Below are 21,577 nucleotides of genomic sequence, written 5' to 3'. Positions count from 1 at the left end.
GGGGAAGATGGGATGTTGTTTGTGGTGGTGGGTGAGGTGCTTGAGAGCACAGGTGTGGAGGTGCGGTCACCTGTGGAGCTCACTGAGCCAGTGGTGCTCGTGGGTGTGGACTCAGTGGTGGCTGGGGTCAGGGTAGGGGCTTCGGTACTGACAGAGGAGGGAGGTGCAGTCGTGGATGTCTGCAGGCTGGTGGCGGCCGGGAGGGATGATGTGAATGGAGATGAGGCTGTGTTGCTGGTGGAGTAGATGGTTGAAGAGGTGAGGGCTGTGGTGGTTTGTGATGTCGTTGGGACGAATGTGGCTACCGAATGAGTATTTGAGCCCTTGGTGGTTTGTTCGGTAGAAGTAGTGGGCACAGTTGTGATGGAGGTGGACGAGGTGTCCGTGGGAGTGGCGACCTGGGTGGTGGACCCAGTGGGAGTGCTTGTGGGAGGCGAGGTGCCGGCAGTGGTGAGGGTGGGAGGGAGTGTGGTCGTCTTGGTGGGCAGAGGGCTGGTGCTCGGGCTCGACGGAGAGGTGGGCTCTGTGCTGGTAGCAGGTGAAGAGTGAGGCGTCCCCGTAGACAAGGTGAGGGTATCGGTGGCGATGGGATTCGAGGTGGTGGGTGCGGGAGAATGTAGTGTGCTGGTGGGAGTGGCCGAGGATGTGACTGATGGAGGAGAGGACACCTCCGTGGTGACAGGCTGGCTGGAGGTGTCACTGGGAGGAGTCGCTGTGGTCGGGTGCAGGGCACTGGTGCTTGTGGCCGGTGAGGTGGCACTCGTTGCCTGAGCGGTCCTGGTAGTGCTGGTAGACGCAGCAGAAGTGCGTAGAGATGGAGCTTGAATGGTGGTAGAGGGGAAGGGAGTCACTGTGCTGTGGGTGATAGTGAGGGTGGATGTCTCAGTAGGCACGGTGACTGAGTTTGTGACCACACTGAAGGTTGTGTCTGTCATATGGGTGGTGGGGGAAGATGGGATGTTATTTGTGGTGGTGGGTGAGGTGCTTGAGAGCACAGGTGTGGAGGTGCGGTCACCTGTGGAGCTCACTGAGCCAGTGGTGCTCGTGGGTGTGGACTCAGTGGTGGCTGGGGTCAGGGTAGGGGCTTCGGTACTGACAGAGGAGGGAGGTGCAGTCGTGGATGTCTGCAGGCTGGTGGCGGCCGGGAGGGATGATGTGAATGGAGATGAGGCTGTGTTGCTGGTGGAGTAGATGGTTGAAGAGGTGAGGGCTGTGGTGGTTTGTGATGTCGTTGGGACGAATGTGGCTACCGAATGAGTATTCGAGCCCTTGGTGGTTTGTTCGGTAGAAGTAGTGGGCACAGTTGTGATGGAGGTGGACGAGGTGTCCGTGGGAGTGGCGACCTGGGTGGTGGACCCAGTGGGAGTGCTTGTGGGAGGCGAGGTGCCGGCAGTGGTGAGGGTGGGAGGGAGTGTGGTCGTCTTGGTGGGCAGAGGGCTGGTGCTCGGGCTCGACGGAGAGGTGGGCTCTGTGCTGGTAGCAGGTGAAGAGTGAGGCGTCCCCGTAGACAAGGTGAGGGTATCGGTGGCGATGGGATTCGAGGTGGTGGGTGGGGGAGAATGTAATGTGCTGGTGGGAGTGGCCGAGGATGTGACTGATGGAGGAGAGGACACCTCCGTGGTGACAGTCTGGCTGGAGGTGTCACTGGGAGGAGTCGCTGTGGTCGGGTGCAGGGCACTGGTGCTTGTGGCCGGTGAGGTGGCACTCGTTGCCTGAGCGGTCCTGGTAGTGCTGGTAGACGCAGCAGAAGTGCGTAGAGATGGAGCTTGAATGGTGGTAGAGGGGAAGGAAGTCACTGTGCTGTGGGTGATAGTGAGGGTGGATGTCTCAGTAGGCACGGTGACTGAGTTTGTGACCACACTGAAGGTTGTGTCTGTCATATGGGTGGTGGGGGAAGATGGGATGTTGTTTGTGGTGGTGGGTGAGGTGCTTGAGAGCACAGGTGTGGAGGTGCGGTCACCTGTGGAGCTCACTGAGCCAGTGGTGCTCGTGGGTGTGGACTCAGTGGTGGCTGGGGTCAGGGTAGGGGCTTCGGTACTGACAGAGGAGGGAGGTGCAGTCGTGGATGTCTGCAGGCTGGTGGCGGCCGGGAGGGATGATGTGAATGGAGATGAGGCTGTGTTGCTGGTGGAGTAGATGGTTGAAGAGGTGAGGGCTGTGGTGGTTTGTGATGTCGTTGGGACGAATGTGGCTACCGAATGAGTATTTGAGCCCTTGGTGGTTTGTTCGGTAGAAGTAGTGGGCACAGTTGTGATGGAGGTGGACGAGGTGTCCGTGGGAGTGGCGACCTGGGTGGTGGACCCAGTGGGAGTGCTTGTGGGAGGCGAGGTGCCGGCAGTTGTGAGGGTGGGAGGGAGTGTGGTCGTCTTGGTGGGCAGAGGGCTGGTGCTCGGGCTCGACGGAGAGGTGGGCTCTGTGCTGGTAGCAGGTGAAGAGTGAGGCGTCCCCGTAGACAAGGTGAGGGTATCGGTGGCGATGGGATTCGAGGTGGTGGGTGCGGGAGAATGTAGTGTGCTGGTGGGAGTGGCCGAGGATGTGACTGATGGAGGAGAGGACACCTCCGTGGTGACAGGCTGGCTGGAGGTGTCACTGGGAGGAGTCGCTGTGGTCGGGTGCAGGGCACTGGTGCTTGTGGCCGGTGAGGTGGCACTCGTTGCCTGAGCGGTCCTGGTAGTGCTGGTAGACGCAGCAGAAGTGCGTAGAGATGGAGCTTGAATGGTGGTAGAGGGGAAGGGAGTCACTGTGCTGTGGGTGATAGTGAGGGTGGATGTCTCAGTAGGCACGGTGACTGAGTTTGTGACCACACTGAAGGTTGTGTCTGTCATATGGGTGGTGGGGGAAGATGGGATGTTATTTGTGGTGGTGGGTGAGGTGCTTGAGAGCACAGGTGTGGAGGTGCGGTCACCTGTGGAGCTCACTGAGCCAGTGGTGCTCGTGGGTGTGGACTCAGTGGTGGCTGGGGTCAGGGTAGGGGCTTCGGTACTGACAGAGGAGGGAGGTGCAGTCGTGGATGTCTGCAGGCTGGTGGCGGCCGGGAGGGATGATGTGAATGGAGATGAGGCTGTGTTGCTGGTGGAGTAGATGGTTGAAGAGGTGAGGGCTGTGGTGGTTTGTGATGTCGTTGGGACGAATGTGGCTACCGAATGAGTATTCGAGCCCTTGGTGGTTTGTTCGGTAGAAGTAGTGGGCACAGTTGTGATGGAGGTGGACGAGGTGTCCGTGGGAGTGGCGACCTGGGTGGTGGACCCAGTGGGAGTGCTTGTGGGAGGCGAGGTGCCGGCAGTGGTGAGGGTGGGAGGGAGTGTGGTCGTCTTGGTGGGCAGAGGGCTGGTGCTCGGGCTCGACGGAGAGGTGGGCTCTGTGCTGGTAGCAGGTGAAGAGTGAGGCGTCCCCGTAGACAAGGTGAGGGTATCGGTGGCGATGGGATTCGAGGTGGTGGGTGCGGGAGAATGTAGTGTGCTGGTGGGAGTGGCCGAGGATGTGACTGATGGAGGAGAGGACACCTCCGTGGTGACAGTCTGGCTGGAGGTGTCACTGGGAGGAGTCGCTGTGGTCGGGTGCAGGGCACTGGTGCTTGTAGCCGGTGAGGTGGCACTCGTTGCCTGAGCGGTCCTGGTAGTGCTGGTAGACGCAGCAGAAGTGCGTAGAGATGGAGCTTGAATGGTGGTAGAGGGGAAGGGAGTCACTGTGCTGTGGGTGATAGTGAGGGTGGATGTCTCAGTAGGCACAGTGACTGAGTTTGTGACCACACTGAAGGTTGTGTCTGTCATATGGGTGGTGGGGGAAGATGGGATGTTGTTTGTGGTGGTGGGTGAGGTGGTTGAGAGCACAGGTGTGGAGGTGCGGTCACCTGTGGAGCTCACTGAGCCAGTGCAGCTCGTGGGTGTGGACTCAGTGGTGACTGGGGTCAGGGTAGGGGCTTCTGTACTGACAGAGGAGGGAGGTGCAGTCGTGGATGTCTGCAGGCTGGTGGCGGCCTGGAGGGATGATGTGAATGGAGATGAGGCTGTGTTGCTGGTGGAGTAGATGGTTGAAGAGGTGAGGGCTGTGGTGGTTTGTGATGTCGTTGGGACGAATGTGGCTACCGAATGAGTATTCGAGCCCTTGGTGGTTTGTTCGGTAGAAGTAGTGGGCACAGTTGTGATGGAGGTGGACGAGGTGTCCGTGGGAGTGGCGACCTGGGTGGTGGACCCAGTGGGAGTGCTTGTGGGAGGCGAGGTGCCGGCAGTGGTGAGGGTGGGAGGGAGTGTGGTCGTCTTGGTGGGCAGAGGGCTGGTGCTCGGGCTCGACGGAGAGGTGGGCTCTGTGCTGGTAGCAGGTGAAGTGTGAGGCGTCCCCGTAGACAAGGTGAGGGTATCGGTGGCGATGGGATTCGAGGTGGTGGGTGCGGGAGAATGTAGTGTGCTGGTGGGAGTGGCCGAGGATGTGACTGATGGAGGAGAGGACACCTCCGTGGTGACAGGCTGGCTGGAGGTGTCACTGGGAGGAGTCGCTGTGGTCGGGTGCAGGGCACTGGTGCTTGTGGCCGGTGAGGTGGCACTCGTTGCCTGAGCGGTCCTGGTAGTGCTGGTAGACGCAGCAGAAGTGCGTAGAGATGGAGCTTGAATGGTGGTAGAGGGGAAGGAAGTCACTGTGCTGTGGGTGATAGTGAGGGTGGATGTCTCAGTAGGCACGGTGACTGAGTTTGTGACCACACTGAAGGTTGTGTCTGTCATATGGGTGGTGGGGGAAGATGGGATGTTGTTTGTGGTGGTGGGTGAGGTGCTTGAGAGCACAGGTGTGGAGGTGCGGTCACCTGTGGAGCTCACTGAGCCAGTGGTGCTCGTGGGTGTGGACTCAGTGGTGGCTGGGGTCAGGGTAGGGGCTTCGGTACTGACAGAGGAGGGAGGTGCAGTCGTGGATGTCTGCAGGCTGGTGGCGGCCTGGAGGGATGATGTGAATGGAGATGAGGCTGTGTTGCTGGTGGAGTAGATGGTTGAAGAGGTGAGGGCTGTGGTGGTTTGTGATGTCGTTGGGACGAATGTGGCTACCGAATGAGTATTCGAGCCCTTGGTGGTTTGTTCGGTAGAAGTAGTGGGCACAGTTGTGATGGAGGTGGACGAGGTGTCCGTGGGAGTGGCGACCTGGGTGGTGGACCCAGTGGGAGTGCTTGTGGGAGGCGAGGTGCCGGCAGTGGTGAGGGTGGGAGGGAGTGTGGTCGTCTTGGTGGGCAGAGGGCTGGTGCTCGGGCTCGACGGAGAGGTGGGCTCTGTGCTGGTAGCAGGTGAAGTGTGAGGCGTCCCCGTAGACAAGGTGAGGGTATCGGTGGCGATGGGATTCGAGGTGGTGGGTGCGGGAGAATGTAGTGTGCTGGTGGGAGTGGCCGAGGATGTGACTGATGGAGGAGAGGACACCTCCGTGGTGACAGGCTGGCTGGAGGTGTCACTGGGAGGAGTCGCTGTGGTCGGGTGCAGGGCACTGGTGCTTGTGGCCGGTGAGGTGGCACTCGTTGCCTGAGCGGTCCTGGTAGTGCTGGTAGACGCAGCAGAAGTGCGTAGAGATGGAGCTTGAATGGTGGTAGAGGGGAAGGAAGTCACTGTGCTGTGGGTGATAGTGAGGGTGGATGTCTCAGTAGGCACGGCGACTGAGTTTGTGACCACACTGAAGGTTGTGTCTGTCATATGGGTGGTGGGGGAAGATGGGATGTTGTTTGTGGTGGTGGGTGAGGTGCTTGAGAGCACAGGTGTGGAGGTGCGGTCACCTGTGGAGCTCACTGAGCCAGTGGTGCTCGTGGGTGTGGACTCAGTGGTGGCTGGGGTCAGGGTAGGGGCTTCGGTACTGACAGAGGAGGGAGGTGCAGTCGTGGATGTCTGCAGGCTGGTGGCGGCCGGGAGGGATGATGTGAATGGAGATGAGGCTGTGTTGCTGGTGGAGTAGATGGTTGAAGAGGTGAGGGCTGTGGTGGTTTGTGATGTCGTTGGGACGAATGTGGCTACCGAATGAGTATTCGAGCCCTTGGTGGTTTGTTCGGTAGAAGTAGTGGGCACAGTTGTGATGGAGGTGGACGAGGTGTCCGTGGGAGTGGCGACCTGGGTGGTGGACCCAGTGGGAGTGCTTGTGGGAGGCGAGGTGCCGGCAGTGGTGAGGGTGGGAGGGAGTGTGGTCGTCTTGGTGGGCAGAGGGCTGGTGCTCGGGCTCGACGGAGAGGTGGGCTCTGTGCTGGTAGCAGGTGAAGTGTGAGGCGTCCCCGTAGACAAGTTGAGGGTATCAGTGGCGATGGGATTCGAGGTGGTGGGTGCGGGAGAATGTAGTGTGCTGGTGGGAGTGGCCGAGGATGTGACTGATGGAGGAGAGGACACCTCCGTGGTGACAGGCTGGCTGGAGGTGTCACTGGGAGGAGTCGCTGTGGTCGTGTGCAGGGCACTGGTGCTTGTAGCCGGTGAGGTGGCACTCGTTGCCTGAGCGGTCCTGGTAGTGCCGGTAGACGCAGCAGAAGTGCGTAGAGATGGAGCTTGAATGGTGGTAGAGGGGAAGGGAGTCACTGTGCTGTGGGTGATAGTGAGGGTGGATGTCTCAGTAGGCACGGTGACTGAGTTTGTGACCACACTGAAGGTTGTGTCTGTCATATGGGTGGTGAGGGAAGATGGGATGTTATTTGTGGTGGTGGGTGAGGTGCTTGAGAGCACAGGTGTGGAGGTGCGGTCACCTGTGGAGCTCACTGAGCCAGTGGTGCTCGTGGGTGTGGACTCAGTGGTGGCTGGGGTCAGGGTAGGGGCTTCGGTACTGACAGAGGAGGGAGGTGCAGTCGTGGATGTCTGCAGGCTGGTGGCGGCCGGGAGGGATGATGTGAATGGAGATGAGGCTGTGTTGCTGGTGGAGTAGATGGTTGAAGAGGTGAGGGCTGTGGTGGTTTGTGATGTCGTTGGGACGAATGTGGCTACCGAATGAGTATTCGAGCCCTTGGTGGTTTGTTCGGTAGAAGTAGTGGGCACAGTTGTGATGGAGGTGGACGAGGTGTCCGTGGGAGTGGCGACCTGGGTGGTGGACCCAGTGGGAGTGCTTGTGGGAGGCGAGGTGCCGGCAGTGGTGAGGGTGGGAGGGAGTGTGGTCGTCTTGGTGGGCAGAGGGCTGGTGCTCGGGCTCGACGGAGAGGTGGGCTCTGTGCTGGTAGCAGGTGAAGTGTGAGGCGTCCCCGTAGACAAGTTGAGGGTATCAGTGGCGATGGGATTCGAGGTGGTGGGTGCGGGAGAATGTAGTGTGCTGGTGGGAGTGGCCGAGGATGTGACTGATGGAGGAGAGGACACCTCCGTGGTGACAGGCTGGCTGGAGGTGTCACTGGGAGGAGTCGCTGTGGTCGTGTGCAGGGCACTGGTGCTTGTAGCCGGTGAGGTGGCACTCGTTGCCTGAGCGGTCCTGGTAGTGCCGGTAGACGCAGCAGAAGTGCGTAGAGATGGAGCTTGAATGGTGGTAGAGGGGAAGGGAGTCACTGTGCTGTGGGTGATAGTGAGGGTGGATGTCTCAGTAGGCACGGTGACTGAGTTTGTGACCACACTGAAGGTTGTGTCTGTCATATGGGTGGTGAGGGAAGATGGGATGTTATTTGTGGTGGTGGGTGAGGTGCTTGAGAGCACAGGTGTGGAGGTGCGGTCACCTGTGGAGCTCACTGAGCCAGTGGTGCTCGTGGGTGTGGACTCAGTGGTGGCTGGGGTCAGGGTAGGGGCTTTGGTACTGACAGAGGAGGGAGGTGCAGTCGTGGATGTCTGCAGGCTGGTGGTGGCCGGGAGGGATGATGTGAATGGAGATGAGGCTGTGTTGCTGGTGGAGTAGATGGTTGAAGAGGTGAGGGCTGTGGTGGTTTGTGATGTCGTTGGGACGAATGTGGCTACCGAATGAGTATTCGAGCCCTTGGTGGTTTGTTCGGTAGAAGTAGTGGGCACAGTTGTGATGGAGGTGGACGAGGTGTCCGTGGGAGTGGCGACCTGGGTGGTCGACCCAGTGGGAGTGCTTGTGGGAGGCGAGGTGCCGGCAGTGGTGAGGGTGGGAGGGAGTGTGGTCGTCTTGGTGGGCAGAGGGCTGGTGCTCGGGCTCGACGGAGAGGTGGGCTCTGTGCTGGTAGCAGGTGAAGTGTGAGGCGTCCCCGTAGACAAGGTGAGGGTATCGGTGGCGATGGGATTCGAGGTGGTGGGTGCGGGAGAATGTAGTGTGCTGGTGGGAGTGGCCGAGGATGTGACTGATGGAGGAGAGGACACCTCCGTGGTGACAGGCTGGCTGGAGGTGTCACTGGGAGGAGTCGCTGTGGTCGGGTGCAGGGCACTGGTGCTTGTGGCCGGTGAGGTGGCACTCGTTGCCTGAGCGGTCCTGGTAGTGCTGGTAGACGCAGCAGAAGTGCGTAGAGATGGAGCTTGAATGGTGGTAGAGGGGAAGGAAGTCACTGTGCTGTGGGTGATAGTGAGGGTGGATGTCTCAGTAGGCACGGCGACTGAGTTTGTGACCACACTGAAGGTTGTGTCTGTCATATGGGTGGTGGGGGAAGATGGGATGTTGTTTGTGGTGGTGGGTGAGGTGCTTGAGAGCACAGGTGTGGAGGTGCGGTCACCTGTGGAGCTCACTGAGCCAGTGGTGCTCGTGGGTGTGGACTCAGTGGTGGCTGGGGTCAGGGTAGGGGCTTCTGTACTGACAGAGGAGGGAGGTGCAGTCGTGGATGTCTGCAGGCTGGTGGCGGCCGGGAGGGATGATGTGAATGGAGATGAGGCTGTGTTGCTGGTGGAGTAGATGGTTGAAGAGGTGAGGGCTGTGGTGGTTTGTGATGTCGTTGGGACGAATGTGGCTACCGAATGAGTATTCGAGCCCTTGGTGGTTTGTTCGGTAGAAGTAGTGGGCACAGTTGTGATGGAGGTGGACGAGGTGTCCGTGGGAGTGGCGACCTGGGTGGTCGACCCAGTGGGAGTGCTTGTGGGAGGCGAGGTGCCGGCAGTGGTGAGGGTGGGAGGGAGTGTGGTCGTCTTGGTGGGCAGAGGGCTGGTGCTCGGGCTCGACGGAGAGGTGGGCTCTGTGCTGGTAGCAGGTGAAGAGTGAGGTGTCCCCGTAGACAAGGTGAGGGTATCGGTGGCGATGGGATTCGAGGTGGTGGGTGCGGGAGAATGTAGTGTGCTGGTGGGAGTGTCCGAGGATATGACTGCGAAAGGCGAGAACACCTGTGTCATAACAAACTCTGTCGAGATTTCGCTGGGAGGAGTCGATGTGGGTGTGTGCAGTGCACTGGTGCTGGTAGCCGGTGAGGTGGCACTCGTTTCCTGAGCGATCCTGGTAGTGCTGGTAGACGCAGAAGAAGTGCCTAGAGATGGTGCTAGAGTGCTGCTAGAGGGGAAGGCAGTCGCTGTGCTGTGGACACCCATGAATATGGATGTTGTAGTCAACCAGGTGGCTGAAGTTGCTTCAACACTGAAGGTTGTGTCTGTATCTTGGTTAGTGGCAAAAGATGAAATGATATTTGTGTCTGTGCTTGTAGGTGAGGTGCTAGAGAGAGCTAGTGTGGAGCTGAGATTGGTGGTGGAGGCCCCTGAGACAGTTGTGCTCCTGGACGTGGATTCAGTTGTGGCTAGCGTGGTTTTCCTTCCTGTAGAGAAGCTGGTTGAAGATGTGATACCTGGGGTTCTTTGTGATGCTATTGATGTGGGTGTTACTATGTTCGGAGTCCCAGTCTTATCTATTTCTGTAATTGAGGTGGTTGGCAATGTTGCCGTAACTGAGGTGACTGGGTTTGAAATAGAGGTGGGAGTAGTGACTTCTGTTGGGGTCATGGCCATAGTAGTAGTGGGAAGTGGAGGGGTGGACGTAGCCTGGGTGGTCGTTATTATCAGAGTGGATAGAGGGGAAGTGTTTGAGGCTGTAGTGGGGACTGGTTCTGTGGTCAGAGCAGGTGAAGACTGAGGCTTGCTGATGGGTGACGTCAAGGTATTGGTGGTCACTGAAGTGGGAGCAATGGTTGTTGGATAATTGTCTGTATTTGTAGGTGTGTCTGAGGATATGACTGGGGCCGCAGAAGTAATCTCTGTCGTTACAGATTCTGTAGAAACATCAGTGGTTGTAAGAAATGTGGTTTTCTTGGTGGAAGAAGCATGAGATGTTGGGTCCCTTGTCTCGCCTATTTCTGCAGTGGCTACAGTGGAGGAGGGTGGGGCCATGGTTGTGGGAGTTTTCCCTGCAGTGGTGACTGTGGGGGGACTGGTCACAGCGGAGCTGACTCTCTTGGTTGTTGACACGGGATAAGTACTGCTGATGGTTGTCCGTGGTGTCTCTGTCCCAGGGGTGGTGGTGTGAGAGCTGGGGAAGGACACCTGGGTCTGGCTCACGCAGGTGGTGGTGGGGTAAGTGGTGGTGATTATGAGGCTCGTCGGATTGACGCACTCTGTCGAGCCCATATAGACGATCATGGTAGGGGGGCTGGTTTCAACCTTGAAGACAAATTTGGACGTGGGGCTTGTTGGGGGGTTGGAACTGATGGGTGATTTGAGCACCGTTTCAGACAGGGATTTCGAGTTGGGGGAGGTGCTGACAGTCTTGGGTATGTTTTCCCTCGCATCAGGAATGGGAGAAGTTTGGGGGCTGTTCAGTGGCCACTTTGCTGTGCCTTTGGGGTGTGTGGGATTCCTCAGAGCAGCGCGCCAGAGCTCACTAGAGGTGGATGTGGCCGTGGCTGAAGTCCCTGTATTGGCGGTAGAACAGAGGGCCTCAGTGGCGGGTCGGCCTGTCACCTTAATGCCGCATAGGTCACTCAGTTCCCCAGGTTCCGGGTACGCGCCACAGAAGGTAGGAAGTGCCACCAGTTATTCCCCCAGCAGAGCACTTTGGGGCCGGGGTCCTTCCGGGCTCCAAAGGCCAACATCTGGCTGCTCCCCAGGGCAGCCTCACCAAGAGGGAATTGGGATGGGAAGGAAACCTTAGTCCTTTGCCCACGTGTCTTCCAGCCTTGGGACTGAGACAGACAGGGACCGGGGACCCTTCACCTCAGTGCTGCAATGATTTCACCTAGAGACAGCTCTCCCTGGGCAACAAAATACGGAGAAACCATATGGGACAAAAAAAAAAGAAACCATACGGGACAAAAAAAAAAAAGAAAAAAGAAACCATATGGGACAAAAAAAAAAAAGAAAAAAGAAACCATATGGGACAAAAAAAAAGAAAAAAGAAACCATATGGGACAAAAAAAGAAAGAAAGAAACCATATGGGACAAAAAAAAGAAAAAAGAAACCATACGGGACAAAAAAAGAAAGAAAAAAGAAACCATACGGGACTACTGTGCTACTCTGCTTGCTCACTCAGTCGGGTCTGAGTCTTTGTGGACCCCATGGACTATAGCCCTCCAGGCTCCTCCGTCCACGGGATTCTCCAAGCAGGAATACTGGAGTGGGTTGCCATGTCCTCCTCCAGGGGATCTTCCTGACCCAGGGATCAAACCCAGGTCTCCCACATTGCAGGCGGATTCTTTACTGTCTGAGCCACCAGGGAAGCCCATATGGGACTATTATATGGAATTAAAATAACTGCATGCATTGGCAGTTGGGGCAATATTACACACAAAAGATACAAAGAGACCAAAAACTCAAGTGCCATTTTTAAAGAGCCCAGAACAAAGAAGCAAAAGCAGGGAGTCAGGAGCAAAGAGCAGGGTCCTGCGCATGCCACCTTCACACAACGCCACTTAAGCGGTGGGCAAAACACCTAAACCACCCCTCCGGCCCACCCCCTGGACACACATGTACCATCACCCCACATAAGGTACAAGCTTGCCTCCCCCTCCTCGGGGAGTTATCAATAGCAAGCAAGGGAACCTGCTATTTATTCTCGCTTCCCCCTTCTGCAGCAGAGGCCCCAGTAAAGTCTTGCCTGAAATTTTGCTCTGGCCTCTTGTCAATGTCTATGGATTGGAGAAATCCAAGAACCCTGGTCAGTATCAGGATGGCGGTGCTGAGCACGCAGCTTCAGCATGCTACCTCCTCCCATTGCCTCTCCCTCCCTTCCTCCTCACACACCCACGTTCCCCTTACTCTGCTCCTCTCACCTTCTCCTGCTGCCCAGAGTCCTCGTCCCTTCTGGTTCTGTGCCCCACCCTCTGGCCCACCTCTGCCCCTCCCTGTGACCCCACTGCTGTCTAGGCTGACTCTCCTCTTTGGAGAGAGAGACAGAGAACCCAGCCAAACCTGGGGTGGAGACACATCATGGGATTCAGGAGACGAGGGGTCAGAGAGCAGCAATCTCAAAGAGAATACCAAAGGGGAAAACAGACTGAAGCTCAGACTTCATTGAGGTTGAGGGGCAAGGAGACTGGACCACACGCTGCTGAGGGTCAGGACAGAAAGGAAACTTCCAGAAAGAGACACCTCAGCAGGCAGGCATGAGTCCTTGAGACTTTAAGTCGCAGCCTTGAGTGTTGATAATAAACACAGATACATTTTCTATCATTTATTCTATTTAAGCCAAGGGATTAATTAGTTTACAAACACGAGTCCCTCCCTACAGATATTGTCAACCCCACCTTGTAGGTGGTAAGAGTGAGGGTCAAAGATCTCACGACGCTGAGGGTGAGCAGCAGACACAGCAGTTACAAGCAGGAAACACCCAGACCTCCTGCCCTCTTGGGGTTAGTGTCCTCAACTAGACTCATCACGTCTTTGAGAGCTGGGATTTCACTTCTCAGCTTTCCCGGGGTGTCGCAGAGGTAAGGCAGGGGATTCTGAAGATTCCTGGCCCAGAGCCCTGGTCGCCAAGAGCCGACCCTGGAGATAAGTGAGAGGGTGGACTGGGGGGACCTCTGTGTTGGGAAGGCCTAGGATTGGGGCTCAGGAGTAGAGCCTGGGGCAAGAGCAGAGGGAAGGGAAGTGCAGAGGAATTCCAAGGTTCCTAAGGAGAGGGAGAGACCCCATACCAGCTGGTCTCAGAATCACCCGTTGGGAGCCATCAGGATCTGCCCCCACCACCCTGCCAAGGACAGCTGTGTCCAGAAACGCAGGCTGGGTTGGGGTAGGAGAGTCAGGGGCAGAGCTGGAAGAGGGGCCACCGTGACCAAAAGTGGAGATGCCCCAGAGAAAGGAGGGGTTCCTAGGGCAGATGCAGGTCCCTCAGGAGGGCTGAATGGATGGAAGTAAAGGGAGGGGTGGGGCTTCCCCGGGGACTCAGTGGTAAAGAATCTGCCTGCAATGCAGGAGATGCAGGAGGCGTGGGTTCGATCCCTGCATTGGGAAGATCCCCTAGAGAAGAAAATGGCAACCCACTCCAGTATTCTTGCCTGGGAAATCCCATGGGCAGAGAAGCCCGATGGGCTACAGTCCATGGGGTTGCCAAGAGGCAGACAACACTGAAGCGACTGAGCAGGCACGCACAAAGGGAGAGGATCCAGGCTGGAGGAAGCATCCGAGCTGGGGGAGCAGGAGCAACAGGGCGAAGGGGGCTCTGAAAACTGAGTCCAAGTGGGAAGAGCACTCTTCCAGAAAGAGGTTATCCCTTCCAGCTGACGCACGCAGACTCCTGCAAACCCGCTCGGTCCCGGGGGAGAGCAGCACCCCTGGAACCCAGCTTCCCTCCCCTCCCCCGCCTCGGTTCTGGCCGCACAGAGAGCTTTGAGGGACCCCTCCTCTGGTTCCTTAGGTCTCAGAGTCCCCCCCGCAAACACACACACAATCTGTCCTGGGACATCAGGACGGTCTCCACAGCCCTCCCCCACCGCGCCTCCTCACCTGTGGACCCCAGGAAGGCCCTGAGCATCCAGAGGAGACGCAGCACCCTGAACAGCTGCATGGGTCCGGAGGCACCACGGAGGCTGGGAGCAGGGCCAGCGCCAGCACAGGGGACTGCAGCGGGGAGACGGCACCAGATGAAGGTATCTGCCCTGCTGGGTGTGGTAGCTAAGCATAACTTCACCTTTGCAGGACTCCACCTACCCCCTTTCCCTCCACCCCTTCTCTGGATCTGATGTTGCTGTAGGGAGGGTGGACTACCTAGAAGATAAGACAAGCCCAGGGGGTGTCACCAAGGAAGAGCTCCAACCACAGGCTGCCTGGGCCACTCAGCGCAGTTCCTAGGACATTGCCCTTCCCTCTGCTGGCCCCCCACCAAGAACTTGCAAGACTGGATGGAGAACTCACTTGGCCAAGACCTTGGACTTTGGAGTCTGGGGCCTGTCCTCAGTTTCATTTCCAGCTACAGCCGGGAGGGGTGCCGAAATGGAAACTTGTTCTTCTTCACTCCCTCCACCCTCACTCTTGCCCTTCTCAGTCCATGGGGGAGGGACAGTTGGAGCACAGCGGGCAGATCTCAGCTGCTGTTCAGGTTTTAAGACTTTCTACAGGTTGACCCACCCGGCAATATATTGTTGGTCCAGCTATTCAGGTAGGGTCCCCGCATTTATGAGGTCAAACCACATGTGCTTCCAGGTCATTTTCCCCTGACCCTTCAGAGCCCATTAGCATAGCCCCTTTAGCTTTCTGAGCTGCTTCTCCATCTCTGGTCTTTCCCCCAGGCTATACCCATTCCTGGGATTTGTCAGTTTCCACCAGATCAGCAAAGGGTGGCCCAACGTCATAAATATCGTGAGTCACAACGGGGCTCAGCATGGCTAACCCTTCCCACACCAGGTAGTGAGGGCGGACGGGAGCATCTTAGCTCTCATTCCTGCAGTGAAGGTGGCCCAATCAGGGCCTCTGAAGACAGGGGCATAGGCTGCCTGTCCCATTTCCAACTCTTAATGAATTTGTTGCACCTCTCCTATAGACTTCCAGGGCCCCACATGCCCAGGAAAGTCCCTGTTATTGGGCTAGCCTCCTGCAGGGTAGAATAATCTGACCTATGAGGAACTGAGGACCTTGACCCTCACTGCCAGCAGCGTGCGGGCTTGTCAGATGATATTGATTGATTCTGTACTTTGTCTCTGCCTCCTTTGGATCAGTGAAACCATTGCTCCTCAGACCCCATGCCTGCTAACTTTGCTACCTTTCCCTAGTCTTTGGCTAGAATTTAGCACCTATATCCATAAGCTCAGCAGGTGTGTATTCTGTCACCATGAAAGTATCCTGAATTGGGAGCATCCCCCCCACCCCGCAGCCCTGTCTGGTGGTGCTGTAGCTGTGCTTTTGCGTTTCTTTGTATTTGACTGGGGTAATAGTTGCATGGGGCTTCCCTGGTGGCTCAGACAGTAAAGAATCTGCCTGCAGTACAGGAGACCTGGGTTCTGTCCCTGGGTAGAGAAGATCCCCTGAAGAAGGAAATGGAAGCCCACTCCAGTATTCTTGCCTTGAAAAATCCCACGGTGAGCTACCTTCCATGGGGTTGCAAAGAGTTGGCCACGACTGAGCAATTAAAGCTTTCAACAGTTGCACAGCTATGTGAATAAACTAAAAACCACTGAACTGTCCACACTAGAAAGCTGAATTATATAGTCCAGCTCAATAAATAAATGCTTTTAAAAACTAGTAAATATTGGATGGGGATGGAGGTGAGGGAAATATTAGAAAATACTTTTCTCATGAGCCTTTTTTGAAAATACTAAAAGAAAAAAATCGGTCAACCAAAAGTCAGCCAAGAGATGAGTGGATAAACTAGTAACTCTGATCTGAATCTAACTGAATCTAATCTGAATCTAACTCTAACTGAATCTCTCTAATTGATGAAGTAAAACTAAAAGCAATGTGAGGGCTATGGTTAAAAGACAATGCTTTTATTATAAAACCTAGTGGCATAAAAATAATGTTTGGTTAATTGGGAGGGGAAGAGGAGGCATGACTTCCTTACCTTTTACAGCCAGAGATTTATATACATCATTTAAAACTAATGAGTAATAAACTTCCAAAAGTATCTAACAATACAAAGGTAAATATTAAGAAAAGTAACAAGATAAACAGCACGGTCCTACTGCATGGCACAGGGAACTATATTCAGTACCTTGTAATAGCCTATAATGAAAGAGAATGTGAGAAAGAAAAAAAAAAAATATATATATATATATATATATCTGAATCATTTTCCAGTACACTGGAATCTAAACCAACATTGTAAATCAACTATACTAAAAGAATTAAAAAAATTAGAAAATGAGAATATAATATATACAAGCAAAGGAAGTGAAGGATGGGAACCCAGAAGAAGAAAAGTATCAATATATTGATCTCATTATTGCTCATAGTGGGGAATTAAATCCTAAAGAAACAGAATTACATATAAGTTCCATATTCTACAATAGTGACCACAATAAAATTGCCTAATATTCCAAATTGTCAGAAGAAACATACAGAAAAGAAAGCAGAATCTAAACAATAAAAGTGTTTTTAAGTTATAAAGCATAGAGGGGGGAAAATGTGAGGAAAGAAAACAGCTGTCCTATAAATAAAAGTAAATGAATTTAGATTAGCTGCTTCCCCGGTGGCTCAGATGGTAAAAAAAATTCACCTGCAAGGTAGGAGACCCAGGTTCGATCCCTGGGTCAGGAAGATCCCCTGGAGAAGGAAATGGCTACTCACTCCAGTATTCTTGCCTGGCAGGCTACAGTCCGTGGGGTCGCAAAGAGTCAGACACTACTGAGCGACTACACATTCACACACTTTTTTAAAAGACTTTAATATTGGCACACAAAGGAAAATTCAACTCTATTGTATTCAAAAGAAACATCTCAGACAAAGTGATTCAGAAACTTAAAAAAAAAAACACTTTAATTGGATTGCAGCCTAGTCAATTTCCAATGCTGTGTTAGTGTCAGGTGCACAGCAAAGTGATTCAGTTATGCATATACATATATCATTGTTTTTCAGATTCTTCTATCGATTCAGAAACTTTTGATGCCCAAACGTCTCCTAGACAAACGCAAACAAGAAAGCAAAGGTCATAATATTAATCGATTTCTTCTTCTTCTTTTATTCTTTCATTTCTTTCTATAAATGTTTATTATTTTTCTTTGGCATATCTGCCAGGGCACCCAGCGCTAACAGTTTTGGCAATCTGAGTGTGAGCAGTTAGAGCACAATGTTTTGAAAGGAAGCAAAGATCCAGTGTGTCGATCACAGATATAGTTGCAATACAAAGGAAAAGAGGGAAAAAATCCAAGGACTGAAATGTATTCTGGTTATAATTCTTATATTAAAATTTCATTGTTTAATCGCTAATCAAGTCTGACTCTTTGTGATCCCATGGACTGTAGCCTGCCAGGCTCCTCTGTCCATAGAATTTCCCAGGCAAGAATCCACTGGAGTGGATTGCCATTTCCTTCTCCAGGGGATCTTCCTGACCCAGGGATTGAACCCACATCTCTTGCTTGGTGGGCAGATTTTTTTACCACAGAGCACCTGGAAAGCTGTGTCAATATTAGATCTTTCATTTTATCGCTGGTGTAGTCTACAATATGGATATACCACAGTTCATTCATTCACTGCTGGATGGACATTTGAATTGTTTCCAGTGTGTGGCATTTCTTTGAGAACTGAAGATTTCACTTCTCTCGTGCAAACACCCAGGAGATGGATTGATGGGGTCATATGGTTAGTGCATATTTAAATTACCTGTGAGAAATGGAATATTTCCTGCCATATTGATCTTGGTGAGGCAGCAGTGAGTGATGGCCTGAAGCGAGATCTTAATTCCCTGCCCAGGAATTGAACCTGGGTGGGGCTTCCCCGGTGGCTCAGATGGTAAAGAATCTGTTTGCAACGCAGGAGACCAGGGTTCGGTCCCTGGGTTGGAAGGATCCCCTGAAGAAGGAAATGGCAACCCACTTCAGTATTCTTGCCTGGGAAATCCCACAGACAGAGGAGCCTGGCGGGCTACAGTCCATGGAATCGCAAAGAGTTGGACATGACGGAGCTACTACGCTTTTCACTCTCAGCCTGGATGAAAACCAGGAATCCCAGGCGCCAGACTAGCAAGGGCCAGAGGCTAGAAGCTGTGTTTCCCTGAATCTTTGCCCCTAATGAAAAATGCATTTATCACAGAGGCAGAAACTGTAAATGCAGGTACTAAGTTCATTACCTGAGACATAGCACAAGTGGGAGAGCACATGGAAAAACAGTTTGCTCAGTTAGAATAGGAGCCAAAGGCAGAGAGGCGCACCTAGAGAGAAAGGGTGTGGGCGTTACCCCCAGTGAGGGGCAGCGCTGTATGAAAGTAAAAGCGGCTCAGTTGTATCCGACCCTTTGTGAGTTTGGGGGCTCTATACAGTCCATGGACTTCTCCAAGCCAGAATACTAGAGTGGGTAGCCCATCCCTTCTCCAGTGGATCCTCCCAACCCAGGGATCGAACCCAGGTCTCCTGCATGGCAGGAGGATTCTTCACCAACTGAGTTATCAAGGAAACCCTAAAGAGGCAGTTAAGTCATTCATGTAGGTCAGTTCTTCTGGGTCTTTGTCTTCCTTCGGGTCAGTTATCTGGTTTATTTTGCCACATCTGATTTACCCTGGATGGGCACCTACCCCTCAGCCAAGATGGATCTCAAAGTGACAGCTTCTGGGAGGAGCAAGACTCATTACGCCATTCTCATAGGCGTGTAATGGCGTGTAATGAGATATCCCCTGACTTTTGACCTCCAAGGAGCCTTGTCCCCAAAAGGGGTAAGTGGAGATTCCTTAATCCTTTACTCAAACAGCGTTTTGCCCCTCGTTGTCCCTGCCATGACTATTACCTTAGGATGTTTACAAGAAAAAACGGCTAGCTATTTACCCAGTTTCTGTTGTTACTTCCTTTTCAGAGGGCAAACAGGAGGCTGATTGTAAATACCTTAACTGGAGCCCATTTAACTCTTGTCTCAGGAAATTCTAACAGTTGTAACTATCCAGCCTGAAGCTCACTTCTTCATGTCCCATGAAATGCAAACGGAAGGCCAGTTGTAAATATCTAACCTGGAGCCCTAAGGACACTCAGAAAGGAGAAAACTACCTGAGACTTAGCAGTCATCGCAGGCTGCAGCCATCCCTACCAGTGAGCCCCAAGGGAGCTCAGGATGTAAAACAAAACAAAAACAGGCTACTGGCCCTGGATTGCTGAGATGGATATGAGAGGAATGATTCCAGGGAGCCCAGACCCTCACATCTTCCCATACCTAGAAAAGCACTAACTTCCCTAACTTGGGATCTCTGGCTTCCTTTAATTAACAATAATCTTTTGTTGTTGAGACCCACCTTCCCTTTGTTGCAAAACTTCTATATAACCTGGCTCCTCCCTTAAACCTCCTCGGAGAAGTTCTCTCAGGGTTACTTGAGATGCTGTCTCCTCTAAAAATTCCCACCGAATAAAACATAACTCTCGATATTTAGATGGTGAATATTTTTTAAGATGACACTTGGTAAGAAACTGCCAAACTCTTCTCCAGAGTGTGGCTGTAGCGTTTTGCGCCTTGGCAGCGATGTATAGGAGTTTTGTTCCTCATCCCCATCAACACTTTACCAACTGTCAGTGCTTTTTGATTTTAGCCATTCTCATAGGTGTGTAATGGTGCTTCATTGCAGTTTTAATTTGCACTTCTTAATGACTAATGATGTTGAACATCTTTTGATATTCTTACTTATTACCTATATATCCTCTTTGGTGAAGTATATGTTCAAGTCTTACTCATTTTTTATTTATTTTCTTATGGTTGAATTTTGAGAGTGCTTTTATGTATTCTGAATATAAGCTCCTTGTCAGATACATGATCTGTGAATATTTTCTCCCATTTTGTAGTTTATTTCATTCTCTTAACAGTGTCTGTCAGAGAGCAAAGGTTTTAATTTTGAAAAAGCCCTATTTATCAATTTTTTCCTTCTACAGATGGCATTTTGGGTACCACAAAAGATGCATTCTAATAGCAGGGTGTACAATTCACAATGATGATAAGAAAGTTATCTATGTACCAATATGCAAAGCATTAATGTTTTTAGAGCTATACTTATACAGAATAGAAGAAGGAACAGACAGAAGCATATGAGCAATAGAAAACTAATTCATTTCTCTAAGCCCAGGAAAAAATCAAATGGATCAGAAGAGAAATAAATGTAGAAAGGGTCTGACAGAATCAAAAGAGCCTAAATAACATGATAGGCCAAGTCCAGTTGATTTATATAATGAATACTGCATCCTGAAAACAGAGAATAGATCTCTTTAGCAGCTGCCAACAGAACATCCACAAACATTACCATGCATTAGAGCAAAGAATGGAGAAGGAGATGGCAATCCACTCCAGTACTATTGCCTGGAAAATCCCATGGACAAAGGAGCCTGGTAGGCTACAGTCCATGGGGTCGCAAAGAGTCGGACACGACTGAGCGACTTCACTCACTCACTCAGAGCAAAGAAAGAGAACACATTCCTCTCTAAACCAAAAGAACTAGGCAGTATTGCATCAGTGGTCAGGGAGGGGTCGGAGAGTTGGGGCCTGAGGCTGTGCTGGACTGTGGCTCCTGTGAGCTGCTCAGGAAACGCTAACCTTCTCTGACCACAGCCGAGGTCTGGGGATCCCACGCCCTCAGGCCCTGGCCTGGCAGAGGAGGGCAGTATCCTGCTGTCATGTCCTGCCGTCCGGAGAGTTCTCTGGGTGTGGGAGTTGGGTGGAGGTGTGAGGTCCCTGGAAACTGCAGAGAGCAAGCATTACCTGTCCTTCTCCCCCAGAGTTCATCCTGCCCTGGCTCTTGCCCCTCAGAATGCTGGGGCAATACCCTCGCAGCTCTCACCCGGACCCCATGGTCTTATGGAGTCTCCAGGTCTCTGGAGGAGGAGCTAGGCTTACCCATCAGAACCAATGGAAACTGACCTAGCCAGAGTCACCCACCTCCTTGAGCCAGCCCTGAGCTCTTAACGTCTGGGGGAACAGACAACAAACCCAACAGACTCCCAGCCCCTGCTCCCACCCACTCCTTGAGGAAAAATGGGTCCTCCAATCTTGATGTTCCCTTTGAGGATGGTCATGGACCCAGAGAGCCAGCCACGGACCCCTTCCTTCCCCAGTGGGAGAAATCAGCACTCTGAGGCCCCTAAACATATCCTCTGATATCCTTGCTCCTCAACTGAGTGAAGAGACCACAGCATTAGAAAGAAAAAGACATACAGCAGTTTCTTTGAAAATGCTATATTAAACTACAATGCTATATTATGATCAATTGGGTGAACTGGAGACTTGCAGACATCCTGTTCCCAGGTGAGGTCTTCCTGCAAAGGAGGCCGGGCTCCTGGCTTCACAGGTTACAGCAGAGATGGGGGTGAGCCAGGGAGAGGAAGGGGGAGGGGAGGCGGGGGAGGGGTAGGAAGTGGGGGCACTACGGGAGAGGAGGGAGAGTTAGGGGAATGGGGAGGAGGGGCAGAGGGAGCTTTCCCACCTCAGGGCCCCTCGTCCCCTCATCTTCAGGGACCTGGGAACCTACTGGCCACCCCCACCCACCGGGATCCAGGGCCATTAGGGGTGACAGGAAGGATGGGGACTCAGAACAGGGGACCTGGTCTAGGGAACCCCAGTTGGGGGTCCTAAGATGCAGAGGGCATCTGTACCTACCTAGGGAGGGAGGGTGGGGAGATGGGAGGATTTAGGAGTGGGGCATGCAGATGTGGGGGGCAGGGGGATTTAGGGTTGAGGGTAAAAAGATGAGGAAGGGGAA

The 21,577-nt window shown here is 53.3% G+C and overlaps 1 protein-coding gene across 1 annotated transcript in view; it reads right to left on the bottom strand.

Annotated features, from left to right (window-relative positions):
- Positions 1–21,379, bottom strand: part of LOC128043711 (mucin-12-like) — a 71,865-nt gene extending 50,486 nt beyond the window's left edge. The window contains exons 1-3 of the mRNA XM_052636084.1: positions 21,364–21,379; positions 13,918–13,974; positions 13,714–13,827 (exon numbers count right to left, since the gene is read on the bottom strand). Coding sequence (XP_052492044.1) covers positions 13,714–13,827; positions 13,918–13,974; positions 21,364–21,379 — 187 coding nt within the window. The remainder of the gene's footprint in view (positions 1–13,713; positions 13,828–13,917; positions 13,975–21,363) is intronic.
- Between the last annotated feature and the right edge of the window lie 198 nt (positions 21,380–21,577).

This window comes from Budorcas taxicolor, chromosome 2 (genome assembly GCF_023091745.1).
Source record: "Budorcas taxicolor isolate Tak-1 chromosome 2, Takin1.1, whole genome shotgun sequence".
NCBI classification, from domain to species: Eukaryota; Metazoa; Chordata; class Mammalia; order Artiodactyla; family Bovidae; genus Budorcas; species Budorcas taxicolor.
Note: the sequence above shows the minus strand (reverse complement) of the source record. Positions and strands in the feature narration are given on the sequence as shown.